The sequence below is a fragment of the Panthera uncia genome, chromosome D1 (genome assembly GCF_023721935.1).
Source record: "Panthera uncia isolate 11264 chromosome D1, Puncia_PCG_1.0, whole genome shotgun sequence".
NCBI lineage: Eukaryota > Metazoa > Chordata > Mammalia > Carnivora > Felidae > Panthera > Panthera uncia.
This window is the reverse complement of record NC_064808.1, coordinates 79,466,707-79,490,430: the sequence shown is the minus strand read 5'-3', so window position 1 is coordinate 79,490,430 and position 23,724 is coordinate 79,466,707. Positions and strand designations below refer to the sequence as shown.

Below are 23,724 nucleotides of genomic sequence, written 5' to 3'. Positions count from 1 at the left end.
AACTAAGCCTGCCCCTCCCGCCCACCTTACAGATCCACCCTGGCTAATACATCCTTGGCCAGATCCCATCTAAGCAGCACCATAAGCCTGGCAGTGTGCAAGTAGCCCAGACAGGGGCCACATCTCTCCACAGTGATTCCTGTCCCTAGGAAAGGGGAAGGTAAGGTACACCCAGTCTGACTGTGGCTCCAGTGGTGAGCTGGGGACAGACAACAGGTCTCATTGCAGCCCCATCCACAAACACAAGTTACTCTGGACAGCACAGGGGAAGTGCCTTGCACTTTGGAGCTACTGCAGAGACTAGCCAAAATGATGAAACAGAAGAATTCTCCTCAAAAGAAATTCCAGGACGTAGCGACAGCTAACGAATTGATCAAAAACTATTTCAGCAATATAACAGAACAAGAATTTAGAATAATAGTCATAAAATTAAATGCTGAGCTTGAAAAAAGCATACATGACAGCAGAGAATCTATTGCTACAGACATCAAGGGACTAAGAAATAGTCATGAGGAGCTAAAATATGCTATAAATGAGGTGCAAAATAAAATGGAGGTGGCCATAGCACAGATTGAAGAGGCAGAGGAGAGAATACGTGAATTAGAAGATAAAATTATGGAAAAAGAGGAAGCTGAGAAAAAGATAAAAAAAATCCAGGAGTATGAGGGGAGAATTAGAGAACTAAGTGATGCAATCAAACGGAACAATATCTGTATCATAGGAATTCCAGAAGAAGGAGGGGAAGAAGAAGAAGAGAGAGAAAGGGGCTGAAGGTGTACTTGAACAAATCATAGCTGAGAAATTCCCTGATCTGGGGAAGGAAGAAGGCATTGAAATTCAAGAGGCACAGAGAACTCCCTTCAGACATAATTTGAATCAATCTTCTGCACAACATATAGTGAAACTGGCAAAATACAAGGATAAAGAGAGAATTCTGAAAGCAGCAAGGGATAAATGGGCCTTAACATACAAAGGTAGACACATAAGGGTAGTAGCAGACCTATCTACTGAAACGTGGCAGGCCAGAAAGGAATGGCAGGAAATCTTCGATGTGATAAACAGAGAAGATATGCAGCAGAGAATCCTTTATCCAGCAAGTCTGTCATTCAGAATAGAAGGAGAAATAAAGGTTTTCCCAAATAAACAAAAACTGAAGGAATTCATCACCACTAAACCAGCCCTACGAGAGATCCTAAGGGGGATTCTGTGCATGAAATGTTGCAAGGACCACAAAGTACCAGAGACATCCTACAAGCATGAAACCTACAGACATCACAATGACTCTAAACCCATATCTTTCAATAATAACACTGAATGTAATGGACTAAATGCTCTAACCAAAAGACACAGAGTATCAGAATGGATAAAAAAACAGGACCCATCTATTTGCTGTCTGCAAGAGACTCATTTCAGCCCTGAGGACACCTTCAGATTGAAAGTGAGGGGATGGAGAACTATCTATCATGCTACTGGAAGTCAAAAGAAAGCTGGAGTAGCCATACTTATATCAGACAAACTAGACTTTAATTAAAGGTTGTAACAAGACATAATAGATGAAATAAAGGTTGTAACAAGAGAATAATGACAGGGTCTATCCATCAGAAAGAGCTAACAATTATAAATGTCTATGCGATGAATACGGGAGCCCCCAAATATATAAAACAATCAAAACATAAGCAACCTTATTGATAAGAATGTGGTAATTGCAGGGGAGTTTAATACCCCACTTACAACAATGGATAGATCACCTAGACACAGGATCAATAAAGAAACAAGGGCCCTGAATGATACATTTGATCAGATGGACTTGACGGATCTATTTAGAACTCTGCATCCCAAAGCAACAGAATATACTTTCTTCTTGAGTGCACATGGAACATTCTCCAAGATAGATCACATACTGGATCACAACACAGCCCTTAATAAGTATAAAAGAATTGAGATCATACCATGCACACTTTCATATCACAATGCTATGAAACTTGAAATCAACCACAGGAAAAAGTCTGGAAAACCTCAAAAGCATGGAGATGAAAGAATGAATGCATCAACCAAGCAATTAGAGATGAAATTAAAAACTATATGGGAACAAATGAAAATGAAAATACAACAATCCAAATGCTTTGGGGTGCAGTGAAGGGAGTCCTGAGAGGAAAATACATTGCAATCCAGGCCTATCTCAAGGAACAAGAAAAACCCCAAATACAAAATCTAATAGCACACCTAAAGGAACTAGAAGCAGAAAGCACAGCACCCCAAACCCAGCAGAAGAAGAGAAATAATAAATATCAGAGCAGAAATAAACAATATAGAATCTAAAAAAACTGTAGAGCAGATCATTGAAACCAAGAGTTGGTTTCTTGAAAAAATAAACAAAATTGATAAACCTCTGGCCAGGCTTCTCAAAAAGAAAAGGGAGAGGACCAAAATAGATAAAATCATGAATGAAAATGGAATTATTACAACCAATACTTCCAAATTACAAGCAATTATCAGGGAATACTATGAAAAATTATATGCCAACAAACTGGACTACCTGGAAGAAATGGAAAAATTCCTAAGCACCCACACACTTCCAAAACTCAAACAGGAAGAAATAGAAAACTTGAACAGGCCCATAACCAGCAAAGAAATGGAATCAGTTGGGGCGCCTGGGTGGCGCAGTCGGTTAAGCGTCCGACTTCAGCCAGGTCACGATCTTGCGGTCCGTGAGTTCGAGCCCCGCGTCAGGCTCTGGGCTGATGGCTCGGAGCCTGGAGCCTGTTTCCGATTCTGTGTCTCCCTCTCTCTCTGCCCCTCCCCCGTTCATGCTCTGTCTCTCTCTGTCCCAAAAATAAATACAAACGTTGAAAAAAAAATTAAAAAAAAAAAAAAAAAAAAAAGAAATGGAATCAGTTAACAAACATCTCCCGACAAATAAGAGGCCAGGACCAGATGGCTTCCCTGGGGAATTCTACCAGATATTTAAAGCAGAAATAATACCTATCCTTCTCAAACTATTCCAGAAAATAGGAAGGGAAGGAAAACTTCCAGACTCATTCTATGAAGCCAGCATTACTTTGATTCCCATACCAGACAGTGACCCTTAAAAAAAAGATGAACTATAGGCCAATATCTCTGATGAATATGGATGCAAAAATTCTCAACAAGATACTAACAAATCGAATTCAACAGCATATAAAAGAATTATTCACCATGATCAAGTGGGATTCATTCCTGGGCTGCAGGGCTGGTTCAATGTCCACAAATCAACCAATGTGATACAGCACATTAATAAAAGAAAAGATAAGAACCATATGATCCTGTCAATCTATGCAGAAAAAGCATTTGACAAAATTCAGCATCCTTTCTGAATAAAAACCCTTGAGAGGGTCGGGATAAAAGGAACATACTTAAACATCATAAAAGCCATTTATAAACACCCCACAGCTAACATCCTCAATGGCGAAAAACTGAGAGCTTTCCCTCCTGAGATCAGGAACATGACAGGGATGTCCACTCTCACCGCTGTTGTTTAACATAGTGTTGGAAGTGCTAGCATCAGCAATCAGACAACAAAAGGAAATCAAAGGCATCAAAATTGGCAAAGATGAAGTTAAGCTTTCACTTTTTGCAGATGACATGATAGTATACATGAAAAACACGATAGACTCCACCAAATCTGCTAGAACTGATACATGAATTCAGCAGAGTCACAGGATACAAAATTAATGTACAGAAATCAGTTGCATTCTTATATACTAATAATGAAGCAACAGAAAGACAGATAAAGAAACTGATCCCATTCACAATTGCACCAAGAACCATAAAATGCCTAGGAATAAACGTAACCAAAGATGTAAAAGATCTGTATGCTGAAAACTACAGAAAGCTTATGAATGAAATTGAAAAAAATGGAAAGTAATGGAAAAACATTCCAGGCTCATGGATTGGAAGAATAAATATGGTTAAAATGTCAATACTACCCAAAGCAATCTACACATTCAGTGCAATCACAATCAAAATTGCACCAGCATTCTTCTCGAAGCTAGAACAAGCAATCCTAAAATTTGTATGGAACCACAAGAGACCCCGAATAGCCAAAGTAATATTGAAGAAGAAGACCAAAGCATGAAGCATCACAATCCCAGACTTTAGCCTCTACTACAAAGCTGTAATCATCAAGACAGCATATTATTGGCACAAAAACAGACACATAGACCATGGAATAGAATAGAGCCTCTAGAATTGGACCCACAAAAGTATGGCCAACTAATCTTTGACAAAGCAGGAAAGAATATCCAATGGAAAAAAGAGAGTGTCTTTAACAAATGGTCCTGGGAGAACTGGACAGCAACATGCAGAAGAATGAAACTAGACCACTTTCTTAACACCATTCACAATAATAAACTCAAAATGTATAAAGAACCTGAATGTGAGACAGGAAACCATCAAAACCCTAGAGGAGAAAGCAGGAAAAAACCTCTCTGACCTCAGCTGCAGCAATTTCTTACTTGACACATCTCCAAAGGCAAGGGAATTAAAAGCAAAAATGAACTATTGGGACTTCATGAAGATAAAAAGCTTCTGCACTGCAAAGGATACAATCAACAAAACTAAAAGGCAACTGATGGAATAGGAAAAGATTTTTGCAAATGACATGGGATAAAGGGCTAATATCCAAAATCTATAAAGAACTCACCGACTCCTCACCCGAAAAACAAATAATCCAGGGAAGACATGGCCAGAAGACATGAATTGATACTTTTCCAAAGAAGACATCCAGATGGCCAACAGGTACATGGAAAGATGCTCAATGTCACTCCTCATCAGGGAAAGACAAATCAAAACCACGGTGAGATACCACCTCACGCTGGTCAGAGTGGCTAAAATGAACATATCAGGAGACTATAGATGCTGGAGAGGATGTGGAGAGATGGAACCCTCTTGCACTGTTGGTGGGAATGCAAACTGGTGCAGCCACTCTGGAAAACAGTGTGGAGGTTTCTCAAAAAATTAAAAATAGACCTACCCTATGACCCAGCAGTAGCATTGCTATGAATTTACCCAAGGGATACAGGAGTGCTGATGCATAGGGGCACTTGTACCCCAATGTTTATAGCAGCACATTCAACAATAGCCAAATTATGGAGGAGCCTAAAGTCCATCAACCAATGAATGGATAAAGAAATTGTGGTTTATGTACACAATGGAATTCTACGTGGCAATGAGAAAGAATGAAATATGGCCCTTTGTAGCAACATGGATGGAACTGGAGAGTGTGATGCTAAGTGAAATAAGCCATACAGAGAAAGACAGATACCATATGTTTTCACTCTTATGTGGATCCTGAGAAACTTAACAGAAGTGCATGGGGCAGCGGAAGGGAAAAAAAACTTAGAGAGGGAGGGAGCCAAACCATAATAGACTCTTAAAAACTGAGAATAAACTAAGGATTGATGGGGGGTGGGAGGGAGAGGAAAGTGGGTGATGGGCATTGAGGAAGGCACCTGTTGGGATGATCACTGGGTGTTGTATGGAAAACAATTTGACAATAAATTTCATATTTAAAAAAAGAATTAAACATAATAATAACAATTGTTTAAGAAATTTATCGGGGTGCCTGGGTGGCTCAGTCGGTTGAGTGTCCGACGTCAGCTCAAGTCATGATCTCACGATCTGTGAGTTCAAGCCCCTCGTCAGCCTCTGTGCTGACAACTCAGAGCCTGGAGCCTGCTTTGGATTCTGTGTCTCCCTCTCTCTCTGCCCCTCCCCTGCTTCTCTCTCTCTCTCTCTCTCTCTCTCTGTCAAAAATAAATAAACATTAAAAAATTATTTTTTTAAAGAAATTTATCATAAAAGGCTTAAAAATATGATGATAGTATAATCTTATATATTTGGGAGACTAGACCTAAATAATGGGTAGGAAAATGCTAATTTTTTGGTCATAGAATTCTGGTTTTTTGCAAAGCCAATTTCAGGTGAAGCCAGAGTGGCTCTAGAGATTTATAACAGAATCTTAAGTCACCTGGTGTTCTAAAGCAGAAGTTTGAAGAAAATAAGGAAATTAAATGTTGATAAATTCAGGATTGCAATCTCAAAAGGAAAAATAAATTCATAGATATGAAAGAAAGAACAGTTTATATATATGTAAAAAGTCATAAGCTTGGGGTGCCTGGGTGGCTTATTTAGTTGAGCATCCTACTCTTGATTTTGGCGCAGGTCATGATCTCACAGTTCTTGAGATTGAGACCCACTTTGGGCTCTGTGCTGACAACACAGAGACTGCCTGGGAGTCTAGCTGCCCCCCCCCCCCCCACTGCCCTGGCCCCACTGGTGTACATGCACGAACTTTCTCTCAAAATTTTAAAAAGGTCATAATGTTGAATCAGAGTACCATAGTCTCGCATCAGAGTACCACAATGATTTAAACAACCTTGTTGACATATAATTTTGTAATTTTTTCTGATTATTTTGTAGATATCTTAAATATTTCATCTCTCAGTAGTATGTGAACTTTTCTTAAGGTAATATGGTTGTGTGGGTTTTTAAAGTCTGTGTGCAATTTCTTCCCTAAATGCCTACTGGTTAGCTAAATAAATAACTGAAAGTATCAGGTGTAACTAGATAGATAATACATACAATTCGTTGTTTTAAAAGTTAAAAGATGTGTAGATAATTAGGAAAGAGATCAGAAGAGATCCAGCGGCATTGTTTCATTTATAAAGAGAGGAGTAAGACTAGCCTCAGGAAGGAGCAACTGGTCTACAGTCAGAAAGAAAGTAAAGGGAAATAAAGAGAAGAAATAAGAGGAAAATTTTTTTAATAGTAACATTGAGGACTTAAGAAAGTTAAATATTGGAATGTCACCTGTAACATTCTGTATCCTACTTGATTCCTCCTTTAGAATATATCTAGAATATGACCTCTTAATCACCATGATTATTCTCCTTTGGATTTATTATGATAGACTCTTAACTGTTCTCATTTCTACACTTGCCCTCCTAGAATCTATACTTCAATTAGAAGCCAAAATGATGCTGTTAAAATATAAGCCAGATTATGTCACTCCTCTCTGCTCTAAACTCTGCAACAGCATTTTATTTCCTTCAGAGAAAAATTAAAATTCTTATAGTGATCTCCAAGGCCCTATTGAGTCTTGCCCTGTTATAGTCTGACCTTCCTTTCCACTACCATTCCCTCTGGCTCAGTCAGCTCTAATGTTACTAGCATAACCAAACCCAAGTTCATATGCCAGATGTGCAACAAAGCCAATCACTGAGACATCGAGTATGCAGCAAGGAAGGTTTTTTTGTTTTTGTTTTTGTTTTTGTTTTTCAGTAGGCAGCCAAATGAGGAGACAGGAGTCTGTCTCAAATCTGTCTCCCTGAAGGGAGAGTAAGAGATATTTAATGGCAAATGGGAAAGGATCTGGGTACAGGAGAAAGGAACTTCAAAATAGGATGGGTTTAAGTCATTTTGTTGTCTGTGCCTGCACAGATCTTCTAAATACAATCTTCCTATGACTCATGACCATAAAATGACATCCTTAGCATGATCCAAGCATGGAGTTTTAGGGCCCTTCTATGCTAAAAGTTTGTCCATTGGACACTTGTACATGCTCAAAGAGGTCAGTGGTCCTGATCAGCTCTGGCAGTTTCTTTTGAAGACTTGAGTCTCTGTAAAAGAATTATATCAACATTTTGGTATCATGGTGTTAAGCAAGAATGTTATCTATAGAAGCATGGTAGCAGGCTACATTCCAAGAGCAGGTATATTTGGGTAAAAAGTTGCAGTTGTACTTATTAGTCCTATTAGCCCTCTGGTTACTGATTTCACTAGTTCCCTGACAATCCAGACCATCTCTCTCAGGGTCTTGGCAATTGGCTCTTTTTTTTCTAATTCCATTTCCTGACATTCCTTATTCATCCAGCTCATTCTAATGTACAGCCTATGTGAATGTCCTAAACGTACCAAACTTTGGTGACTGCCAGTCTCCCACTGAACAGTTACATTCTCCCACTAGAGTCTTGTCAAGTTGTTTGATTGACCACTGTATCATTAATAAGTATATCTGATTTTAGGGAAAGGCATACTTATAACTGATTTGCTAAAAGAAAAGGAAGAAATATTTGGGTAAGAATTGGCTTTAGAGTCTTAAGATAAAAAATGATGGCAATCTATGAAATAAGAATGAGGATCATAGGAAAGAACTATAAGATTAAAATATAGCTGGATGAGGTAAGATCCAAAAATGTTATAGGAGAGTTAAAATCTATATTAGAAACTATGAAGAGAATAAAATAAGTTGTGTAGGGTTCATATTTAAGGCATTACTTCACAATGAAGGAAAAGGACATATTGATGAAAATTTTAAGCTATGATTTTTTATGTTTACTATGTACCAGTGTGCTAAGTAATTTCTCTAACTAATTCATTTAATCCATATAACAGCCTTAGATAGTGTTTATCTTCATTTCCATTTTATAAATGGGAAAACTAAGATAATTTTCTCAAGGTATTAGTGGTAGGACTAGAATTTGAGTCAGAGTCTATGTGACTATAAAGCATTTGGTCTTACAACTGTGCTGTTGAATAAGAGATATGATTAATAGAGAACATATATTCAACACATAATCAGGGTTTCTGAAGAATAAACTAAAAAACAACTTAAGCAAAAGTATTAACTAATTATGGAAAGTAAGCTCCTGGGATCTTATCAGCACCTAGAACAATGTCAGGACATGGTAGATATTCAATAAATGTTTGTTTATTGAACTGTCCTAGCTGCTAGCTGTTAATTATTAATTATTGCCTATTATTATTACCTATTATTATTATTCTATGTAATAGTGCTACATATTTTAACACATTATTTTATTTAACTCTCAAACAACTTTTGAACTCTTATTTCAACTCTTATTATAAGGAAAATGAAGCACCAAGAAGTTAAATGATTTATTCAAGGTCTAATAATAGTTGGTAGAATTTGGATAACAGAAGTAAATTTAAAAGTTAAATAAAAACGGTACTGCAAAGAATTCTATCAGAATAAGTTGTTATTCTTAGATGAACGTAACACATATTCTCACTTATGTGTAATAGCTTAAGAATATGCCCAACTTCTACTGAAGTACATGTTTGCCTGATACTTGAGAGAAATTGGATTCTTAAGGTGGCCTCTGGTTCAGGATGAAGCTTAACAGCATTCTTGTGTAAGAGATGGAAGGTGCCATTCTCTATGCTCTTGATACCTGCCCCTGCCAGTGTGATGTAACTCTCAAGCAGCCCTCTTTCATGTGTCACATGCTCATGTCTGATGCCCAGTGCCCACATCTCTGTTCTTGACAGACATATTTTGTGCCCTCTTTGTTCTCAGCCCAAGACTCTTTACGTCTAATTTATTTTTAGGTAGTTTCATTACCTGACTAGTCATTTTCCCCTTGGGAAAATTAAATACCTGTGTAGTATCTATTTTGTTGTAAGGATTACATGGAATAAGCCAGTTAAGTTCCTAATATATTGGCACATAATATGCTCAATAAAATTTTGTTTTCTTCCTTCTCTCCCTCCCCACACACCTTTTCCTTCACTTTAATAAACAAACAAACAAACAAAACACTTTGGATCTTATATGAAGATACTTTTAAACTTACTACTTCATTATTGTCTGGCTCCCTTTCACACTCGGTCAAATAGTCATTGTTCCCTCTCTCTCCTTTCCAGTTTTACATACCCAGCCCCAGATTGGCTAATGTGAAAAACTAGTCCAAGCCTTTATCTCACTCTGCTGTGTCTTCAGAAAACTTTGGCTTCTAGAAAACATCCAGAAAATTTGAAAGAATAGTATGAGGAATATCTATATATAACTATTTAAAAGTAAGTTGCAGATATCATATTTCACCTCTCAAGATTTTAGAGCATATCTTCTAAGGACAAGAACATTCTTCAATATAACCTTGATATTATCACAATGGAAAATTTAATACTGATATAATAATTGTATATCATATATATCAATGTTCAGATTTCCCAAACTATTCCAAAAATGTGCTGTATAGGTTGTTTTTTTTCATGTAGGATCTAATCAAGAACTATGTACTTCATTTGGTTAAAAAATCTCTCTCATCTCCTTTAATCTAAAAGGATCCACCTACCTCTTTTTGTCTTTCAGGACATTGACACTTTTGAGGAGTCCAGGCCAGCTGTTTTGTAGAAATTCCCACAATCTGGATTTGTCTGGTTTCTTTTCCCCACATGATTAGATTCAGGTTAAACGTTTTGACAAAAATCATATGCAGGCCAGGGTTGTATGGCCCTTTCTTTTATATGCTTGAAAATTATTGAGAACCCAGAGTTTTTGTTTATGTGGATTATATCAATATTTATCATATTATAAATTTAAAATATTTTTTTAACTTATTAGCTCATTTGAGAAATAGCAAACCCATTTGATATTAATTTTCCAGACCTAAAATTTTAATGAAACAACTTGACATTGTTTTACATTTTTACAAGTCATTTTAATGTCTGCCTTAATAAAATGCAGCTGCATCTCATATCTGTGCCTACATTCAGCCTGTTGCAACATGTTGTTTTGATTGAAGCATATGAAGAAAATGTGGCATCACACAGACACATAGTTGAAAAACAGAGGAGTATTTTAACTGTCCTCTCAGACTTGACAAGTGGTCGTCATTTCCTTAGGGATTGCAAAAGGATTATTTTCTGCTTCCATTATTCTTTCTTATTTTATCAGTTATAAATCTTTTTTTTATATTTCTTTGTATAAATTAGTAATCTTAAAATACTGGAAGGCCTAGTAGATGCTCAGTTATTTCCATTTAATTATCAATTTTCAAAGTAATCAATTTGTACCTTAGCATCCTCCAGTAGTTTCCAGTGAGTATATTTTGTTTATTTCTCTTCTTCTTTCTTTTCTTACATGTCATCATGTAGTAATGACTTTTTATGTAGTCAATATATTTTAATCACTTGAACTAGATTCCTTCTGATGTTCAAATTGTCTTTGGTCTGTGTGGCTTTGACACAGTTTCATTAACCCTCAATAACATCAAACTCTGTCACAACAAAGCACCACAGGCTCAACTTGTACATTTCCAGCCACAACCTAGATCAGCCATTTCTCCAAGGATCTCTGGTTTCTTTCAGATAAAAATGATATTAGATACAGCAATCTGGATCCCAGTGTTTATTGCTGCTACAGTTGTGTTTGCTTATAGGCATTTTTAGTGGACTGACCTAGAAAACATCTTTTTAAAAAAGTGGGGCAATAATGAGTTTATTCTAAAGTTTCTCAGAGGGCACTGTTGACATTGGGGTCAGCTAATTCTTTGTTGTTGGGATGTCCTGTGCATTGTAGGAGGTTTAACAGTATCCCTGGCCTCTCCTTAGTAGCACCTACTTCGTCAGTTGTCTGAACCAAAATTGTCCCAAGGCATTGCAAAATGTCCCAGCGGTAGATTAGAGAAGGGGGCAAAAATACCTCTAGCTGAGAAGCACTGTTTTGCAATTTTATTTATAGCAATATTAAAATAATTCTATTATTTTATCCATGTTTATGTATTTGTGTGTGTGTGTGTGTGTGTGTGTGTGTGTGTGTGTGTATACATATTTCACAATGCCAACATCAACATGACCTCTAACGATAGTACCTCTGTGGGCTTGTTGTTCCATCTTGTCTATGAAATTATGAAATCTTGGTCCATTCCCATAGTTTTTAATCAAAAGAACAGTCTCATTTTAATAACCACAATGCACAGGTCAGCATGATACTAAAATCATAAAAATTCCAAACTCTCACCTAATTTAAGGTTTCTCCTTTGCCAAAGCTTAGCAATGCTTGGGGCCTGAAGTTGCATAGAAGAATCAACAAGATCACCTTTTTCTGTTTACCATGTTCACATTCCTAAGACCCCTTAACAACTTATTTTCACCTTTCAATGTAAAAGGCATAGGAAGAGAGGGGTTAAAAGGAGGGGCACAGTTGTACTTGGCACATACATATATGACTATCAGTGGAGTTCTCTGTTTGGTGGATGATTATAACTGTTTCTCTAGCAGGATACTTGGTGGGATTGTTGGGATATTTCACCGGAAACTTCAGCTATAATCCTGTAATGTAGGTGATACCTCTCTTCTCTCTGGACACTCCTTCTATCCTCAGTCTCTGGACTTCAAATGGTTGGCTTTACACAGACTCCCTCTGTGTTGGATCACAGTATCCTCTAGTCTGTCCTCTTAGGTGGAACTATTTTTAAAAAGAAAGTACAAACTTTTTATTGGCATGAATAATCTTAGAAAAGTGCTCAAGTTAAAGGTGTAGAGCTTAATGAATTATTATTGAGTAAATGAAACTAGGATGTCATCACCCAAATTAAACCACTTACAAATCATTAGCTTCCCAGAAGCCTTCTTACACCCCTTCCAGTCACTCTCCACAGGTAACCACCTCTCAACTTTTAACATTATATATGGTTTTGACTGTCTGAGAACTTTATATTAATGGAATCATAGAGCATTTTTCTGTGTCTACTTATTTTACGCATTATACTTATGGAATTCATCCACATTTCTGCACAGGCTAGATATTTTTTCTCATTGCTGTATAATAATGTACTGAATAACTAAAACAGAGTTTGTTTATACATTATGCTGTAGATGATCATTTGGGTTTTCAGTTTGGGACTAATTATAAACACTACTTCTATAAATATTCTCATACAGATCTCTCTTTTTTTGGCAAATATGCATACCTGCTTTTACAGATGAGTTTTGCATTTGGCTTTCCCAGGACTCTAGGAGTTTTACTGGTCTTAGACCAGTATTTGTTCCTTGGCACAGGTTCATACATCATGTGGTAGTGAAAATCACCTCTTGTAAAGGCCAAGATTTTTGTATGTTTTATTGTTAGTTATGGGTGACTCCTCTCCCCACCCAAAGTTTTGGGCAGATTCCTGGCTTCATCAGCATAGTCTGTGTAGTGTTTTCTAGCCCTATTTTCATGGATAAGACAGCCTTCAGATTCTCCATTTTATGCAGGGTTCAGTTCCCATGCTCTTCTTCTGGTGGGCCTGAGGCCACAAATCCTGGCTCCTTGTGACTGTTAAACTCCAGTTCTTGGCTCCTAGGTCCTATATCTACACCTAAAACTTTTTTTGAACATTCCAGTTTCCTCTCTGCTTATCTTTTTAAATTTCTGGCTTATTGGGATACCCCCGTTTTTTGTTCTAGACTATAATTAAACAACATTATTTCCATGACGTTTTATTCAGCATTTTTGTGTTTGTGGTGGAAGGAATGCCCCCATAAGTACCAGGTCATGTTGTCTCAACCCTATGCTTCACAAGTGATACAATACCAACTTCCTCTTCTTTGTTCTTTATCTGTTAAATATATATATTCATTCTTCCTGCCATTTTACTACATATTTCCCCCTCCTTTTCAAAGGAAGACGTGAAAAAGTTGTGACTTCTCTCAAATCAAAGGGAAATGCGTTCACTTGTGCTTATAAGGCAACAAAAATAATACAGAAGTCTTATTTTAAAGGTAAATCTCTTTTTAGCTTATAATAGATTTCATTTCAATCAAAATGGAATTTTATCGTGTATCCGAAATTCTTATGCCATTAGGCATATAAAATGATCCAGTCACATTTTAATAATGCTTTTATTTTCACAGAATATGATCCTTTTAATGATAGTAACACTTAAAGTTATATTAATATATTAAATTAAAGTTCTATAAATATAAGATATTAAATTAAAGTTATATAAATATATATTAAATAAGTATATATAATATGTTATATATATAATTATGATATATTATAATATATATCATATATTTATTTATAAATATATGATATAGATATATAGATATATAGATAGGGAGCAGTTAGAAGTAACATAAATATAGCCATTCAATAATCTGTTTTTTCAGATAAATATAAAAATTTCAGAAATAATAAAAACTTATGTCTTTACAAAGGTAGATGTTAAAAATAAGTTTGTAATAAATGAACAAAGAAAAAAGATATAAACAGATGCTTAAGTATAGAGGAAAAACTGGTGGTTATCAGAGGGGAGATGGGAGGGGGGTTAGGTGAAATAGAAAGGGTTAAGAGTATCGTGATGAGCACTGAGTGGTGTATAGAATTGTTGATTTACTATATTGTACACCTGAAACTAACACTGTTAATTATATTGAAATTTAAAAATTATAAAAAAACTATAAAAATAAGCTTGTTAAGACTCTACTTATAACTCATGGTCTATTAATATAAAAAGGCAGGAAATTTGTTGAAATAATAAGCATTGTGTATAAAAATGTTGAAAGATGTTAAATACAAATCTGGAGCAAGGCATTTTTAAAATTTACCATATATGACAATAAGTGAAATACTACTGTAGAGCCTATATCATTGAGTACACCATAGTTATGGCTATAAGTGAAACAAAAAATATAGTTATGTGTACATATATTCAACAAATATTTATTGCAGTCTTATTTAACACAAAACTTACAAAAGACCTAGTTTTTACCTTCACAAAACCTAGGGAAGGCAGGCAAACAGTATTTATAGTAGATACATATTGAATATTTAGTTGGTAACGTAGAAGAAACGTCTAGGCCTTTCTCGGATCAGTTAGACCAGTTAAGAGTTTGTTCAACAGGTAGACTTAGAAAAGGGAGGAGAGTCATAAAGGTATGAGAGACTTTGGGGAAATGTAAGGATGTTAGTACAACTAGAACATAAAACAGAATATGAAATTCAAAAGAAAAGATGTAATAGTAATTACCATTTGCTCTTCCCACCCTGAAATATATGAGATTTTCTAAGGAGAAAGAGAAAATGTGGTGTTCTATTACAGACTTTTGGTAACATTGCCCCAGGTTTCAGAAGGGGCAGATGATGTATATATTAAAAGGGGAGATTTAGACAGTATCTCCTGTTTGGGTGAATTCTCCTATTATTTAACATTGTGCCATTCATTCTGTTTGTGGTGGCCCATAGCTTATAAATACTCCCGGATGTCTTGTAACTCCTGGTGGTGAAGGTATGGGTAGATAGCAAGGATATTAGAACGTACTAAGTAATTTGAAGACTGACTTTTTGTAAATTGTTTTAGAGTGACAATGTTGTGTTGGACTGAGGAGCAGCAACAATTGAGCCTAAATCTGTGATTTATGAGGAATGAGCAAGTGGATCTGTTTTTCAAAACCAGAATGTAAATTGTCTAAAGAAAAGTGGTAGCACTACACACTATGCTGGATTCATAACCCTCACAATTCAATGTTTTGAAGATGTCCTGGATAAAGTTTTGACAGAGCCAGTGCATTTGGGCATGAACTTTCTTCACTTGCATGTACAGCCAGGTACCTGATGGAGTGACACATATGACAGAGTGGTCCTTTCTGTATTCCTTGCCTTCTCGGTGGCTCTGAGTCCTGGCCAAGCTTTCTGGTTGCAGAGGCAATGCCTGGGCCCCATGCCAAATTATCTTAGCTCTAGTTGGAACTGGTTGGGTGAAACATTTCTTAAGCCAAAAGGCCTCCTGGGAAAGGTTAACCTCTAATTTTACCCCCTAAATTCTGCTTGCATGATGCTATACCAGCATTGCAGTTTTGATAGCCTAACATTAGTGTTAAAGTTGACCATAGCGTAACTTTCAGATTTCTTTAAGCCTTTCCATTTTGTTACAGGCAGCCCATGATGATATGAATCATGCCTACCCCTCAAGGTGGTGCCTTCATGCCAATAGCCTTTATTATCAGAAATTTTCCTCCTTTTCAGACGTCAAATCTTGGAATGCTTAGCTCTCCCCCCCCCAAGAGTTATAAGAATTGCATTCTATTTGATAACTATAATTTTCTCATTTATACTTAAATCTATGTTTAACTTTATTTAGTACTCATCAGCAATCTTTCATGCCAGATTTCTCTCCTCGTGCATTCTCTATTGTAACTCATCCATTATTGGTTAAGTTATATCTTTAGGAATCTCTTCAGAGTGTGTACTGGGCTCTCATTTCCTGATTTTATGCATATCTGAGAATGTCTTTCAATTGCCTTTCAAACCGAAGAACTTCACTAAGTATAGAATTTTGGGGCTAGATCTAGAACAGATCCAGTACTGTATTTGGTATTTAGAGATGTGACAATAATCATAGTTGTAGCAGACATTCATTTATTACTTGCTATTTGACAGACTCTTACATGAGATTGTTTAATCCTTAGATCCAATTCTGGGTACTAATATTATTTCATTTTACTTGTCAAAGTCATCTAGCTACTAAGTAAGGAGTTTGAAATTTGAACTTAAGCAGTAATGCTCCAAAATCCTTACTCTTGGGGCACCTGGCTGGCTCAGTTGGTTAAGCGTCAGACTCTTGATTTCGGCTCAGGTCGTGATCTCGCCATTGGGTTCTGTGCTGGATGTGGCGCCTGCTTAAGATTCTCTCTCTCCCTCTCTCTCTTCCCCTCCTCACCTCTCTCTCTCTCTCTCTCTCAAAACAAAAAATCATGACAACAACAACGAAAAAAACCAAAGTCCACACTCTTAATTTTCTATACTACCTTTCAGGTTAATAATAATAAATTTCAGGTTAATAATAATAAATTTCTATACTACCTTTCAGGTTAATTAGGCTCAAATGTCTAGCTGTGTGACTTTAGAAATGTTACTTCTCTGTGCTTCAGTTAACTCTATAAAATGGGACTAATGTTAATAATAAGGATGCTATGATGATAAATGAGTTGATACATGCAAATAGTTTATAACAGTGCCTAGCAGATAGTAAATACTTGATAGTGGCCTGCTGCTGTTGTTATTACCTTATAGATAGTAAGATCCAGATACAAACTTCGAATAATCAATCTTATTTCAAGTAACTCAGTAAATACTTGATAGTGGCCTGCTGCTGTTGTTATTACCTTATAGATAGTAAGATCCAGATCCAAACTTTGAATAATAAATCTTATTTCAAGTAACTCTGCTGTTTAAAACTATAGTATAGTATCAAAAATTAGGTGGAAATTAGGCATGTAAATTAGGCATTTACATTTAGTGGGGAAAAGTGATTATTCAAACAGTATTGGGACATACATGATAAGCAATAAATGCTTGTTGAATGTATGAGGGTTTTATAAGAGTGTATATGCATTCACTTAATGAATATTAACAAGTAAGTATTAAGTATCCTCTAGGTCTGTATAGGCCAACTAGAATGAAACACAAAAATGATAGGGCATGATAATGAAATTGTAGATGATTTTCTTTTGAATTTCCTTAATTTGTTCCACAATTTCGCGAATAATACAATTTATAAAAGTAACAATTTGACCAGATAATCACTATATTATTTTTTATATATGTTGAGTGAGTTTGAAGTAACTACAAATAAGTGGTTGGAAGGGCAGAGCTCAGAGTGAGGTTTTGGAGCCATAAGAAGATAATGAAACTACCCATATGGTGTGTACAGTGGAGTAAAACATATAAGAAATAGGCAAAGGACAAGATGTTGGCAAATGGAACTTAAAGGAACCATTAGAAAGACACATGAAGAGTCAGAAGAGACATGCCCCCCAAAACAAAGCAGGAGACAGGTGGGGAGAGAAATTATCTGTGGCAAATTATACAGAAGGTCAAGAAAGAATCCACAGTATTTAGGAATGAAGAAATCTTTTTTAAGCCGTTTTATAAGAACAGTGAATATATATAAGCCATATTATAGTATGCTGAGGAGTAAAGGAAGTTGGGTAGTTAGAGACTGAAAATGTAGATGATTTTTTCAACAAGTTAGATGACCAAGGCATGGATCCTGGAAGAATTTAGAGTGAGACAGAATTCCTTTTATTTTTCCCTTATTGCTGCTAGAATTTTTTGGCATGGAAACACTTGTGAAAGGAGGATATCATTGGAGAGGAAGAGTCTAAAGATTTTAGGAGAGAAAGGGCAAGATTTGAAAGCAGGTAGGAAACAATGGTTACAAGAGCATAGACTGAGAACCTTGGTAAGAAGAACTCCCTCTGAGCACTGAAAGAGAAGGTGCCATTGTAAATCATTTAAGAAATTGAAATACTATAATCAGCAGTATCCCAGATGCTGGTGTTTCTTTTGGGCTTTTGGTTTTTCCTAAATATTTGTGACCTAGGGGTAGAAGGCAGGAGAGCCTCCCTTCAAAAAAACAATTACATCCATGTGCACTGTTTAAGTTTTTTCTCTGTATAGAATGGAAAATCTTGCTCCCTACTTCCTGTTCTCTCTTCTTGTGAGAAATCAGTGTAGGGTCCAGATGAATAACAGATGGATGGATAGGTTAATTGACTGATTGATTGATTTACACATACTTTATTCCCACAGTCACTCCTGTAGCCTGCAAATATAACTTGTGGTAAAAAAATGAGCAGAGTCAAATCAAAAAGTAGCATGTAGTGTACACTCTACTAATCTGATGGACATGAGTGTGAAACTTCATAACCATCCTTTGTTAGGAGGAAAGCCCTAAGTCTATGCCTAAGACTCCTAAACAAGAGAATGAACATTAGTAGGAGAGAGTACATGGACATAAGTTCGTGGAGGAATATATATTTAAGAAAAGACCATCTGTGCTTATCCCAAAATGCCCCAGGCCAAGACCATTTTGTTGCTAGCTGTCTGACAGACATGGCCTTTTTTCCCTTTGTGCTTTGTTCACATCCTTGCCCTTGCTTGATAAAGCAAATGTTTAAGGTACCTCTGTGTTCCTTTACCACAAACTTTGGCCAGAAGAGTGAATCTGATTTTAATGCTGACTAATATAAAATATTAAAGGAAATTCCATAATCCTTTAAAATTACTTTTCATACTTCCAAAATATAAGTAAGCTGAAGAGGTTAAAAAGACTCAGTCTGTGCTACAGGAATTTATTGGAAAATGAGTGCCAAAAAGTAAATTTTTCAGTTAATTAATGTTTCCATGTTTAAGCTGAATTTTTTAAATTCAATCTAATTAAGTTAGATTGTTCCATGCTTTATTAAATGGAACACGTTTGTGGTTTAAAAGGATCATGGTTGTTATGTTTTCATTCATATGTGTATCTTGAGAAAATTAAGACCATGGGGGAAGTGAAGGGGAAAAAAAGTTACAAACAAAGAGGAAGGGAGGCAAACCATAAGAGACTCTTAAATATAGAAGGCAAACTGAGGGTTGATGGGGGGTGGGAGAGAGGGGAAAGTGGGTGATGGGCATTGAGGGGAGAACTTGGGATGAGCACTGGGTGTTGCATGGAAGCCAATTTGACAATAAATTATATTAAAAATAAAATAAAATAAAATCATCATGGTTGAATATTAAATTAATATCCCAGACCTTTTGAAGGAAACTCCACAAATGATCCCATGGTCACACATAGTATGTGCATTTCTTCTACAATTCTGTCTTTTCCTTCATTCAGTACTTCTCAGTGTTTTAAATTTTTCTCATTTATCATTATTTCCATTTATTGTGTTTTCTAATTTGCAGCCAAAATAACCTAGGCAGTAAAGTCAGCACAATCAGTGACATCTTTTTTTTTTTTTAATGTGCTATTCACAATCATTTGACCCTGTAAGTAAGATAGCTCCAGGATTTTCCAATAGAATTAAGTGTATAGATTTTATAAAATGTCTATTTCAGAGACTTCTTTAGTTCTTTAGTCTGTTTCTTGAAGGTTTAGATGTCAGAAAGAAAAAAAAGTTTTACTATAGTTTGACTATCTTACATAACTAAAGCTTATCAACAACATGTAGATAACCTTGAAATGAGAAAGGGCTAAGGGCAATCTCATACTGACACCATTAAGAAGATGAACAGAAATATTATACAAAACATTTTTAAAGGAGTCATAAAATTAATTTATATGCTGTGTGCACCTCATTAAGGCTCATGAAGACACGGGTAAACTATTAAACAGGGTTTGGAGCATCCCCAACATTCACTTATGCCAGGCAAGAGGCGGAGAGAGACAGTAATGCACTTGCTGATGTGCATTTGTTGTTGTTGTTGTTGTTGTTGTTGTTGTTGTTGTTGTTTTAAGTTTTCTGTGCATAAAATTTCCAAAGGTCTTTAGATATCATATATAACTCTTGTTTTTGTTTTGTTTTCTAGGGCAGCATAATTATTTATGTGCTGGAAGAAATGATTGCATTGTTGATAAAATCCGCAGAAAAAACTGCCCCGCATGTCGCCTTAGAAAGTGTTGCCAGGCTGGCATGGTCCTTGGAGGTAATACTGATGTTTTCATCAGTAATATGCTGTTGAATATTTACACTCTAAAACCGTGGGCCGGGAAATCCTAGTTTTCTTATTCATCTTTGTTCTTGTTTTGCTTTTCCTGTCATGATTATTGGTGTCTGAATGATGCAACCATTAATATCACATTAACTATAGATTCTCATCTTTTTTAGGTATGTTATGAAAAGTAATAAGCCTTCATTTGTCTATATTGCCTATACGGAGATGCTATGAGAAGTTCACCAGCCTCTTATTAAGTAACATAGGTTGGATCTAGTCTCTACCACTCACTGTCTGGGTAGCCTTGGATAAGTCACTAACTCCTTCTGGGCATCAGTCTCCTTATTTGTAAAATGAGAGTACTGAGGTTCTTTTCAGAATCAAAAATTGATTCTGTGAATTGGTCAAGTACATTGGTCTTTATCCATCTCCCTCTCTCTCTCCATCAATCCCCTCCCACCCTACTTCCCTTCCTCATTCTCTTTAAGTAACTATATATGGAGCCCTTACCACTTACCAGGTACTCTTCTAAATTCTGGGGGTATAGCAGCACACACACACACACACACACACACACACACACAAAACAGAAACAGAAACAAATCTCTACCCTAATGGAGCTTACATTTTGGGTAGAGGAACAATAAGTATGTATGTCAAATTATTGTAAGTGTTATCAAAAATATTAAGCCGGATGAATTAATAGGAAGTATCAGGGAGAGGAGTCACTTCTGAATCCTTTAATTAATATTTTCATTTCACTTGGCAATTTCTTTTTCTTCCCCCTTCTAAGTATATTTTCTTTTTCCCTCTCTAAGTTTTTATTTATTGTTTTTCAAATTTTATTTTTTATGGTTCCAAGTTTTTATTTAAATTACAGCTAGTTAACATATAGTATATTAATTTCAAGTATAGAATTGAGTGATTCATTGCTTACATACAACACCCAGTGCTCATCACAACAAGTTCCCTCCAAGATAACCACCATCTACTTCTCCCATCCCCCTGCCCACCTCCCCTCTGGTAACCATTGTTTGTTCACTATAGTTAAGAGTCTGTTTCTTGGTTTTTGCTTCTCTCTTTTTATCCCCCTCTATTTTCATTTGTTTTGTTCTTAAATTCCACATATGAGTAAACTCATATGGTATTTGTCTTTCTCTGACTTACTTCACTTAGCATAATATTCTCTAGCTCCATCCACGTCATTGCAAATGGCAATAGTTCATTTTTTTTAAGGCTGAGCAATATCCCATCGTGTATACATACCACTTCTTCTTTATCCATTTATCAGTCCATGGACATTTGGGTTCTTTCCATAATTTGGCTATTGTTGATAATGCCTCTATAAACATCAGGGTGCATGTATCTCTTTCAAATTAGTATTTTTGTTTCCTTTGGGTAAATACCTAGTAGTGCAGTTGCTGGCTCATAGGGTAGCTCTATTTTTAACTTTTGAGCAACATCCATACTGTTTTCCAGAGTGGCTGTGTCAGTTTACATTCCCACCGACAGTACAGAAGGGTTCCCATTTCTTCATATCCTTGCCATCATCTGTGGTTTTCTGAGTTGTTAATTTTACCTACTCTGACCCATGTGAGGTGGTATCTCAATGTGGTTTTGATTTGTATTTCCCTGATGATGAGTGATCTTTTCATGTGTCTGTTGGCCATCTGGATGTCTTCTTTGGAAAATTGTCTATTCCTGTCTTCTGCCCATTTTTTAAAATGGATTATTTGTTTTTCAGGTGTTGAGTTTTATAAGTTCTTTGTATATTTTGGATACTAAACCTTTATCTGACATCATTTGCACATATCTTCTCCCATTCCCTCAGTTGCCTTTCAGTTCTGTAGATTGTTTCCTTCACTGTGCAGATGGTTTTACTTTGATAAGGTCCCAATAGTTTATTTTTGCTTTTTTATCTCCCTTGCCTCAGGAGATATATCTAGTAAGAATTTGCTATGGCCAATGTCAAAGAGGTTACTGCCTGTGTTCTTCTCTACGATTTTAATGTTTTCCTGTTTAACATTTAAGTCTTTTATCCAATTTGAATTTATTTTTGTTTATGGTATAATAAAGTGGTTCAGTTTCATTCTTTTGCATGTTGCTATCCAGTTTTCCTGACACGCTTGTTGAAAAGACTGTCTTTTTTCCATTGGATAGTCTTTCCTAGTCTCTTGAAGATTAATTGACCATATATAGTTGTGGGTTCATTTCTGAGTTTTCTGTTCTGTTCCACTGATGTGTCTGTTTTTGCACCAGTAACATACTGTCTTGATCATTACAGCTTTGTAATATGACTTGAAGTTGAGAATTGTGATGCTTCCATCAGTTAACCATTTCTTAAGCAATATCTCCGGCATCATGAGTTTGATGTAATGGTTATAATTTTTCTAAAATACATTAAAATGAACTCATAACCTTTTTGTAGTGTGTATATATATATATATATATATATATATATATATATATATATATAAAATAGAGACATAGTTAACCTAAAAGTTACCTTAGTTTCAGGTGTAAAACAGTGATTTGACAGGTCTATGTGCTGTGCATACCACAAGTTTTGCTACCTTCTGTCTTCATACAATGCTATTACAATACCAATGATTTAATTCCCTATGCTGTAGCTTTCATCTCCATGACTTGTACATTCCATGAGTGGATAACCTGTACCTCTCACTCTCTTTCACCTATTTTGCCAATCCCCCCAGCTCCCTCCACTCTGGCGACCATGTTTGGTCTCTGCATTTATGGGTCTATTTCTGCTTTTCTGTTTGTTTCTTTAGATTTCACGTGTAAGTGAAATCATATGTTATTTGTCTTTGATGTATTTCACTTAGCATAATAGCCCCTAAGACTATGTATGTTGTTGCAAATGGCAAGATTTCATGCTTTTTCATGACTAAGTCAATTGCACATATATATCACATCTTCTTTATCCATCTATCTACTTATGGACACTTGGGTTGCTTCCCTAATTTGGTTGTTGTTTATAATGCTGCAATAAACATAGGGGTGCAAATATCTTTTTGAATTAGTGTTTTTGTTTTCTTTGAGACCCTGTGGTTTAATTACTAAATCATGTGGTATTTCTAACTTTTTGAGGAACCTCCATACTGTTTTCCATAGTAGCTACAACAATTTTCATTCCCACCAGCAGTGCACAAGGCTTCCTTTTTCTTCATATCCTTTTCAGCACTTGTTATTTATTGTCTTTTCAATTCTAGCTATTCTGACAGGGATAAGGTAATACCTCACTGTAATTTTGGTTTGCATTTCCCCGATGTTTAGTGATTTTGACCATCTTTCATATGCTGGTTGGCCATGTATGTCTTCTTTGGAAAAATGTCTATTCAGGTCCACTGGCCATTAAATTTTTTTTTAATGTTTGCTTATTTTTGAGAGACAGAGATAGAGAGAGAGTATGAGTATAGGAGGGACACAGAATGCAAAGCAGGCTCCAGGCT

At 36.0% G+C, this 23,724-nt stretch overlaps 1 protein-coding gene and 1 long non-coding RNA gene across 3 annotated transcripts in view; one reads left to right on the top strand and one right to left on the bottom strand.

Annotated features, from left to right (window-relative positions):
- PGR (progesterone receptor) overlaps window positions 1-23,724 on the top strand; it is a 104,926-nt gene that overhangs the window by 19,528 nt on the left and 61,674 nt on the right. For both annotated transcript variants that reach the window (XM_049620575.1, XM_049620583.1), the window contains exon 3: window positions 20,129-20,245. In XM_049620575.1, the coding sequence (XP_049476532.1) occupies window positions 20,129-20,245 (117 nt within the window). The remainder of the gene's footprint in view (window positions 1-20,128; window positions 20,246-23,724) is intronic.
- The window catches only part of LOC125915046 (uncharacterized), a 74,330-nt gene continuing 61,172 nt past the window's right edge, over window positions 10,567-23,724 (bottom strand). The window contains exons 4-5 of the long non-coding RNA XR_007455543.1: window positions 19,352-19,514; window positions 10,567-12,250 (exon numbers count right to left, since the gene is read on the bottom strand). This is a non-coding gene — a long non-coding RNA (uncharacterized LOC125915046). The remainder of the gene's footprint in view (window positions 12,251-19,351; window positions 19,515-23,724) is intronic.